This window comes from Chrysemys picta, chromosome 4 (genome assembly GCF_011386835.1).
Source record: "Chrysemys picta bellii isolate R12L10 chromosome 4, ASM1138683v2, whole genome shotgun sequence".
Classification (NCBI taxonomy): domain Eukaryota; kingdom Metazoa; phylum Chordata; order Testudines; family Emydidae; genus Chrysemys; species Chrysemys picta.
In genome coordinates this window covers 11,643,392-11,652,869 of record NC_088794.1, presented here as the reverse complement: position 1 = coordinate 11,652,869, position 9,478 = coordinate 11,643,392, and the positions used below count along the sequence as shown (strand labels likewise).

The 9,478-nt window shown below is 58.3% G+C and overlaps 1 protein-coding gene across 2 annotated transcripts; it reads right to left on the bottom strand.

Moving 5' to 3' along the window:
• Nucleotides 1-4,472: 4,472 nt before the first annotated feature.
• LOC112060005 (bone marrow proteoglycan-like) lies at nucleotides 4,473-9,153 on the bottom strand. 2 transcript variants are annotated; one of them, XM_065591367.1, is made up of 6 exons: nucleotides 9,067-9,153; nucleotides 8,266-8,337; nucleotides 7,744-7,919; nucleotides 5,704-5,838; nucleotides 5,047-5,158; nucleotides 4,473-4,680 (listed from the first exon to the last, which is right to left on the bottom strand). In XM_065591367.1, the coding sequence occupies exons 2-6, from the start codon at nucleotides 8,324-8,326 to the stop codon at nucleotides 4,622-4,624; spliced, it is 543 nt and encodes a 180-aa protein (XP_065447439.1). In that variant the 5' UTR covers nucleotides 8,327-8,337; nucleotides 9,067-9,153; the 3' UTR covers nucleotides 4,473-4,621. The 2 variants fall into 2 exon arrangements, with proteins under 2 accessions (XP_065447439.1, XP_065447440.1); XM_065591368.1 differs by having other exon boundaries at nucleotides 8,266-8,353; nucleotides 9,067-9,145.
• Between the last annotated feature and the right edge of the window lie 325 nt (nucleotides 9,154-9,478).

Here is a 9,478-nt window from a genome sequence, read left to right as displayed (position 1 = left end):
CTAACAACAGCGTAACTGCCCACAGTTAGAAGGTACCACGCAGCTCTTCTAAGCTAGCGCATTTTATTCTTATGGTAAAAGCACTACTAGGGAAAACATTCAAACCAATAAAAGAACCTACATGCGTGCTACTCAGCTCATCCGAGCTCAACCCCTCCAGCATGGGGCTGGCGGGAGCAGCCCCCACCCAGGGGTTGCCCCGGCATTACACATTTGTCATACTTCGCTCAGAAAGAGACCAACCCGTGACTCTGACTCAATCATTGCTCCCGTTTGGGCCTGTGAAGAGATCCTGACCAGGCCATCAGCCAGACACCGGGTCGCTGCTCACCGTGCTGCTGCAAAAGGAGGGGATCGGGAGGGGTTTGCGGTGGGTCATTTGCATTTTCCTTCCGTTCTGTGGATTTCCCAGCAAATCCACTTCAGACGTATTGTCCCCAAAAGTCCTTTGACATCCCTAATGTCTTCCCACGATTGCATTAGTCGTGGCCTTCCCTCTATGCCATCTCCCAATAGAGCAGAAACATTTTCATTTTCAATACACCGGCCTCCCAGAATACTGACACTTAATTCAATGAGGTTCAACTTCGTTCTGTAAGGTTTGTCCGGGCTCTTGTTGTACCTGTCACAGCCAGACCAGCGTAATGGTGCTTTATACTGAGACAGCAACCCCTGTTTGGGAAGGGGAGTGTTGAGTGTTTGGAGGTTGGAGGCTTTAGGGAGTGGGGGGGTGGGCTGTAGATCATAGAATCATAAAATTGGACAGGACCTTGAGAGGTCATCTAGTCCAGTCCCCTGCACTCGTGGTAGGACTAAGTATTATCTAGACCATCCCTGAAAGGTGTTTGTCCAGCCTGCTTTTGTCCTCCCCAGGTCACAGTGGCTCCGGCTCCCCGGGCTCCTCTTACAGAATGGAGCTACCCTGCTTGGCTTGTACCTTCTGCTCCAGGGCACCAGGGCGAGAGAGTCCAATGGGCCCTTCCAGCCCCATGGTGCACCCCAGACTGCAAATGACCAGGGAGAGGAGAGGTGCCCCCATGGCTATATGGACCAGGGGGTACAACGGCAGGGGCTGGGGGGAATGTACACTGGGTCTAGGTCTGAGACAAAGCATGGCTGGGGGTCAGTGGGGAATGGGGGACCCAGGTGCCAGGACAGAAAAGGGTGGGGGTCAGAGGACCCAGTGTCCAGAATGCAGTGGGGCTGGGGGTCAGTGAGAGCACAGGTCTGGGGATAACTGAGCCCTGTACTGTCCATGCTGGGGTCTCACCCAAGCCCATAGGGCCCATGCAGTAGCCCTCTGTAGGGTAATCCCTTTGGGGGCAGTGGCCTGTGGGCCAGGCTACCCCCAGGGCTGAGTGAGGGGCTCCATCCAGGGGGCGCCAGGACTTACAGAGACAGCGACTAGAGACAGCCCCCAGCAGGGCGAACGCCAGGAACAGCTTCATCTCAGGCAGACCTTGGGGGAGACACCATGAGACAGAGACAGATAAACACCTCCCAACCTACCTACCGCTGCCCTGGTGCCTGGAACCGCCCCGGCTACAAGCCTGAACCAAGAACTTTGCCATTACTGTATGTAACTGATTCCATTTAACCAATTGTACGTCTCATCTCTATCTTTTTCCTTTTATGAATACATCTTTAGATTTTAGATTCAAAAGGATTGGCAACAGCGTGGTTTGTGGGTAAGATCTGATCTGTATATTGACCTGGGTCTGTGGTTTGGTCCTTTGGGATCAGGAGAACCTTTTTTCTTTTACTGGGGTATTGGTTTTCATAACCATTCATCACCACCATAACAAGTGGCACTGGTGGTGATACTGGGAAACTGGAGTGTCTAAGGCAGTGGTCCCCAACGCAGTGGCCGCGGGTGCCGTGGAGCCCGCCGGGGCGTCTATGTGTGCCCGCCTACGGACAAGGGAGCGCCCCGCCGCCAAGGAGCACGGCCGCTGGACAAGCAGCCGCCAAAATGCTGCCGAGAAGTGGCAACATCAAGAAGCGTCACCCCTGAAATGCCGCTGCTTCTCGGCAGCATTCCGGTGGTGACGCCTCTTGATGACGCTGCTTCTCGATGGCATTTCGGCGGCGACGCTTCTTGACGTTGCCGCTTCTCGGCGGCATTTCAGCGGCTAGTCGTCCGGCGCCCGCCACACTGAAAGGTTAGGGACCACTGGTCTAAGGGAATTGCTTGTGTGACTTATGGTTAGCCAGTGGGGTAAAACCAAAGTCTTCTCTATCTGGCTGGTTTGGTGCCTTAGAGGTGGAGAACCACCAGCCTGGGGCTGTGACAGCCCTGCTCTAAGCAATTTGTCCTGAACTGATACTCTCAGAAGTGTCCCGCCAAAGGCAGCGTCGTTACCTCCCCCTCCTAATGGAGCCAAGGGCTGGGCTAACAGGGGGCTGTGGGTCAGGATTGAGGGGCACCGGCAGAGTTGTGGTCAGGGGAGCCCAGGGCTGGGCAAACGGGGCTGTGGGTTGGGATTGAAGGGGACCGGCAGAGCTGGTGGGGCGGGAGGAGCCCAGAGCTGGGCTGGCAGGGGGCTGTAGGTCTGGATTGAGGGGCACCGGCAGAGCTGGGTGGGGAGCTCAGGGTGGGGCTAGCAGAGGGTTGCAGTTTGGGATTGAGGGGCACCGGCAGAGCTGGGTGGGGAGCTCAGGGCTGGGCTAGCAGAGGGTTGCAGTTTGGGATTGAGGGGCACCGGCAGAGCTGTGGGGGAGCTCAGGGCTGGGCTAGCAGAGGGTTGCAGGTCCCTACATCTGTACCCTAAAGTTCAGAGTGGGGAAGGAAACTTGACAGGGGCATTGTGTGAACTGTGGGATCCTGGCCCTGGGATCTCACTCCAGACCTGGTGTTCTGGGCCGGGGGCAGCAGTGGCTGGCGGCCCTGGCTGGGGGCCCCTGCTGTGGGTGATGCCAGGGACTGTAGAGGATGGTCCGAATCGGCCCTTCTGGTCTTACGCCCTACGGCCCTGTGACCTGACCTGGAGCCACTCAGGAACCAGCCCCGGCAGAGCAGCAGGCTCTGCCCAATGCACTGGGTGCCCGGGTGTGGGGGGGAATGTCACACACATCACAGCAACTCAGTGGGACCCGCCCCATTGGGAGGTTGGGGTCAACAGAGCCACAGATGCTTTACACCAGCTGGAATCTGGCCCATTGACTTTTCAGCAAGTTGACAAAACAAGGAGCAATGGTCTCAAGTTGCAGTGGGGGAGGTTCAGGTTGGCCAGAGATTCTCCCTAAACGCATCACAAACACCCCCCACAGCCCACCCTACACTGCACACCACCACCATGGGTGGCCAGTTAAGAGTAGATCGTCTGGGGACTCCAGCTTCTGCACGATTATGGTTGGCAGGGTGTTGGGTCCGGCAGCTCTGATCCTGGGCTGTGTCCTGGAGTTAGGTTTCAAAGAATTTCCCTTTGGACCCCAGTTTATACAGTGAGTGAAACTTGAGTCCTGCTTAGCTGTTCCTTACCCAATCATTTCACCAATCCTAGCCCATTACAAAACAATTCTTTACCCAATCAGATCCAGCCACCTTAGTTGATTTAAATCTTGAAAAATTAGTTATGCAACAGACAGAAACAATCAAAGAACCAGACAGAGACTCTACAGATAAACAATAGAGAAGTGGGGACCACAAAGGCAAAACAATAGACGTATACATCTCACAACCACAACTGCTGCTAAGTGGTTTCTTGCCAGACAGAATGTGGAGAACAAAATTTTCTTTAGAGATCCAAAGATCTGTTTCTTTAGCTGGTGATGGTGGGTACTATTAGGACAGGAGACTTCTTAACAGCCTGATATTACACTGTTTTGATGCAATTTAGATGGAAGGGGACGATGTGACTTTCTACTTCTTAGCCCATCGCTGCTGCTGCTTACTAAAGAAAAAGGCCACGGACCTTACAACACCCCCAACACCCCCCACACCCAGTGTACTCCCCCATCATCTACAGCCCCTTGCACTCCCTAAAGCCTCCAACCTCCAAACACCCAACACCCCCCACACCAAGTGTACTCCCCCATCATCTACAGCCCCTCGCACACCCTAAAGCCTCCAACTACCAAACACCCCACACCCAGTGTACTCCCCCATCATCTACAGCCCCTCGCACTCCCTAAAGCCTCCAACCTCCAAACACCCAACACCCCCCACACCCAGTGTACTCCCCCATCATCTACAGCCCCTCGCACACCCTAAAGCCTCCAACCTCCCAACACACACACCTCTCACACACACACACCCCTGCATTGCCCCAGGCTCCCATCTCTCAGACAGATTGTTCCCACCTTGGGGTGAAGCTGCTAGAGCCAGGGCAGATGCTGACAGGCAGCCCGTAGGGACCCAGCCTGGTCACGTCCTTCCCTACTTCCTCTGGTTCAGCCCCATGGAGCGTGCAGGGCCCTCAGTGTCCTGGGGCAGGAAGGAGCGACACCCGGGGGTGATGAGTGAAGCACTTTTTATTGCAGGGAGTCACCGGCGAGCTGCGGCAGGGCCAGGAGCAGAGTCGAGTCCAGGGAGCAGGGGCGCCCCCGGCAGGGCGGAGCGGGGAGTCTCAGGCCAGCAGAGCGGTGGGGGCAGCGGGGCCCCGTGGGGGGAGCAGCCCCCTCAGTACTGACAGATAAAGGGCATGCTAACCCCGCAACTCACACTTCTCCATTGACCACCTGGCAGAGAGAGAGGGGTTAGTGCCCTCCTGACTGGCACCTGGAATGCAGCCCCCAGGAAACCCCGGATCCCTTGCCCCAGACCCCCGTATCCCCACTAACACCAGATCCCCTGCCCCACACCCACAGCCCCACCTACCCTCGGATCCCCTGCCCCACACCCACAGCCCCACCTACCCTCGGCTCCCCCGTCCCACACCCCACAGGCCCACCTGCTCTTGGATCCCCTGTTCCAGGGCCCCATGAACCCCAGATCCCCTGCCCACAGGTCCCCGGTTCCCCTGCCCCAGGGCTCTTGTTCCCTCAAGCAGTGAATAGATCCCCATCTCTGCCCTGTCCCCGCCCCCCGGCAGGGGGGCTCCTCACCTGAAGGGCACATGGCGACACACATTTGCCCAGTGCGGCAGGGGTTCCCTCTGGCCCAGTTGGAGTAGTTCCAGGAACTGCGGTCGACCCAGTGGGCGTGCAGACAGTGGTTCTGTGAGGGAAGGGGCTGGGTTAGGATCAGTGCTGTCCCATCTGCAGGGGGCCGTGGGGAACCTCCCACCCCCACCTCTGAGGGGCCATCGCTTGGGCTGGGGCCAGGAGCTGTTCGTGCACTGGAGCCGGGTGGTGGCTGGGGGTCATAACAAGGGGCTCTGGATTCGCTGGGATGGGGGTCAGGCCCTAGGGCAGGATGTACCCAACACGTGCTGGCACCAGCCTCTGCCCTGGCACCGGGCCCCAAGAAGACTCCCAGTCATCCGGGGTCAGCTGGACCCACACCTGAGCCGCCTGAGTTGCCCAGGCCCACCTCCCAGGGGGCAAGCGGGGGGGTGGTCTGGGGCAGCCCTGAGTAGAGTCCCGGCTGGGGACACACTGAGCCGCAGCGGGGGATGGATCCCGCTGTCCGCCCTGCACTGGAGGGGAGGCCAGCCTCAGAGCTGGCAGGGCCCTGATGAGGGAGGCGGGGGCGGGGGGGGGTTCTGGGCCAGGCCCAGGCAGTGGGGGAATGGGGGCAGCAGGGCCAGACACTCTCCTTACCCTGCCGGAGGTGATGCCCCCGATCCACACCTGGGCCCGGTTGGTGTGGGCACGCGCCATGCAGCTCAGGTGGCGGTTGATCACGCTGCCGTGGATGGAGGCCAGGCGGCCGCGGTAGCAGCGGGCACACACGTTCTGTGGGGAGGGGGACATGGGGCATCGACCAACTACCACCCCATGCGCCATCCACTGCCTCTATGCCCCCTTCAGCTCCTATGCTGCTTCCACCACCCTACCGCCATCTACTGCCCCTCCACCGCCCCCACATCCCTTCCACTGCCTCCATGGGCCCCCCATCACCAGGGCCGGCTCTAGGCACCAGCAAAGTTGAGGAGGATGATGCTTGGGGCGGCAAATTTGCAGGGGCGCAAGAATCCAGCATGAGAGCTGAGAACCAACAGGGAGCCCTGGGAGCTGTAGTTCCTTGGCCAGCTCCCTGCCTATAGAGCCAGCCCTGGAGCAGGGAAAGAACTACATTTCCCAGCATTCCCTCGGACGCAATTAACAGGAAAGGGAGGGGGAAGGAGTGTAGAACTGAAACCTCATGCTACAGCTTGCTGTGAATGGTAGGGACAAAGCCAGCTCTAGGTTTTTTTGCCGCCCCCCACCTCAGCCCTGGGCTCTCCCCGCACCCTGGTGTTGCCCCAGCCCTGGACTCTCCCCCGCCCACACCCCCTGCTGCCCCAGCTCTGGCCCCCATCCGCACCTCCTGCTGCCCCAGCCCTGGGCTCTCCCCCCCCCCCGCATCTCCTGCCACCCCAGCCCTGGGCTCTTCTCCCCCCCCACACCCGCACTCCCTGCTGCCCCAGCTCTGGCCCCCACCTGCACCTCCTGCCGCCCCAGCCTGGGCTCTTCCCCTCCTCCCCCAGCACCTCCTGCCACCCGAGCCCTGGGCTCTCCCCCAAAGAAAGAATTGGGTGGGCTAAATGGACATTGCACCTCTCTATCTGAAGCCTAGAAAGGCAGGTACGTGGATCCCACTAGAATTTAAAATGAAAAGTAAGGGAGGGGAGGCTCTACTAGAGGACCTGGGCAGCTTTAGACACAGTACCAGGCACATAGGAGGATTTCCACTTCTGAGCCACGGAAGCAGAAATTGACTTTTCTTTTCCAGATTTAGCTAATATTCAGAAAGGGAATCTAGCACCTGCCTTCCAGATTTGAACACCTCAAAATTCAGGCGTGCTCGAGCTCAATTTGGGCAGCTGTTACTTCATTTCTCCCAAATCAAATATACTGATCCACTGTAACTTGCTGTAGAAAAAGTAGAATAAATTGAGCAAGAAATGCTTCCCAGTGGTTATTAGGACTGGAATTGCTATTTTCAACAGCCACTGCTTTTTTATTATTATTATTATTAAGTTTAATTGTATTTGTTTAAAAGGAAGACCGTGATATTGCATTGGCAAATTCCTCATAGAAACAAAGAGTGGAACAAAAGAATAATAAAGGCACCTCAACTTTTCCTCATTTATGTAGGACAGTCTTATAATATGCATCCAGATATCCTCCAATCACACAAGCTGAAAATTGTTCCACTTCACTGCAGTTCTGTAACCATATGGGAACCAATCCTGTCTGTGTTCTGTGCACATCCAAAATTCCTGCTGAATGACTCGCCCTGGGAGCGAGTTACCAGTGACCCAGGGCTGGGGCGGCAGGAGGGTGCGGGGGGGAGGGGGCAGCCAAAAATTTTTTTGCTTGGGGCAGCAAAAAACCTAGAGCCGGCCCTGCCCATCACCCCTATGCCACCCCTCCACCACCCCCATGTCTCCTCCACTGCCTCCATGGGCCCCCCCATTGCCCCTATTCCATTCCTCCAAAACCTCCATACCACCTCCACCACCCCCACGTGCCATCCACTGCCCTTACAGCCCTCTACTGCCCCCACTCCTCCTCCACTGTTCCCATGGCCCCCCATCACACTGTGTGCCCTCTACACTGCCCCCATGTGGCATTCTCTAACCCCATGGGTCTCCCACCCCACTTCCTGACCCATCTGCGAGTCCTCCCCACCACCTGTGCCCCTGCCCCACTTACCTGGGCGTTCCAAAATGTCTGGCAATTGTTCACAACCACATACCGAGCGAAGCAGCCCCCCTGGCCAGGCACGATAACCCTGAAGCTCTCGCTGTCTGTGGGGCACGGTGGCTCCGGCTCCCTGGGCTCCTCCTCGCCCTGCTCGGCTGATACCTCCTGCTCCGGGGCGCCCTCATCTGAGGATGGGTGTGAGAGACACCAATTGGCCCTTCCAGGTGCAAGACGCAGCCCAGATCCCAAACAATCCATGGTGTCCAGGCTGCAGTGAGGTGGAAGGTTATTGGGGGCAGGGGCCCCAGGTGGCCAGAACAGAGTAGGGCTGGGGGCTAGTGAGAGCACAGGTCTGGGGTAACGGAGCCCTGTACTGTGCTTGCTGGGGTCTGACCCAAGTCCATGGGGCCCATACAGTGTCTGCTGGGGGTGGTGGTAGAGGTTCCCATTGGGGGCAGTGGCTTGTGGGTCAGGATCCCCACAGGGTGGGGGAGGGGCTTTAGCCATGGGGACTTGGGCCCCGGGACTTACGGAGCTGGCGAGCAGAGACAGCCCCCAGCAGGGCAAGTGCCAGGACCAGGAACAGCTTCATCTCGGGCAGACCTGGGATGGCAAACCACTGTGAGAGAGAGAGAGATTGACACCCCCCATCCAAACCCCCCACAGTCACTGAGCCCATACCGACCCTCCTGCCTAGAGCCCATCCCCCTCCTTCCATTTAGCTCGAACTGACCCCCCACCCACCCCGCACCTAGGGACCTCCTGCCACTGCACCCTGACCTACCACCAAACTCCCAAACTCCCCTGGGCTGATGACCGCCCTCCAACCAATGCAGCCTTTCCCAGCTAAGGTAGGGCTGGGCCAAGCAAGGCTGAAGAAGAGAGCCCAGGGCCTTGGCTCAGCTGGGGGGAGACAGGTGAGCTGTCACTCACCTGCCCTGTAACACAGGGCCAGCGGGCTATGGGCATTCATTGACTATGGACAGAAGGTGGCAGAGAGAACCCAGCATGTGCTATTAGTCTGTGGAACTCCCTGCCACAGGATACAAGGGGCCGAGAGCGCTGAGCAGTGCCAGGCCTTTCTGGGCATCAGAGCAGCCTCAGGGGCCAACAGTGAGGCCTCATGACCTCAGGCTCCAGGGCAGGAGCTGAACAGCCCCCAGGGTCAGGCAGGGATCTGCCCCTGCCACAGAAAGGTGAATTATGGCAGTCACTTTCCCAAGGCATCCAGCACTGGCTGCTGTGAGAGCCAGGCCCCGACCGAGCGACCCCACTCTGGAGCGGCTCCCCATCACCACCCATAGCCCCTGGGGTCACCAGAGAACCCCTCACCTCTGTGATGGCTGTGGGTCCTCAGCGAGCTCCAACGGCTCCAGCCATCCCAGCCCCTTATATAGCTCTGGAGCAGGAGGCTGGAGATGTGGAAAGAGCCACTATCAACTCCCAGCCCCTTATTCTCCCCCCACCCCCCCGCACCCCACAGCTTGCGACATCCCCACACCCAGCCTGGGCTCTGACCCACCAGCTGCCCCATGTCACCCTCTAGGGGCCATCGGAGGAGTTTACAAACGAGCTGTCTACAAAGTTCCCCCAACTCCCCATAGACCATAGGGGGTCCTGGATTCACCCCCCTGCTGATGGTAGCAGAGAGCTGGGCTCCCAGCCACTCGGGGACCCGCTTTAGGAAGACCCTGACTGTAAGGCCGGCTAGCAGGAGCTGTGGGTCGGGATTGAGGAACGCTGC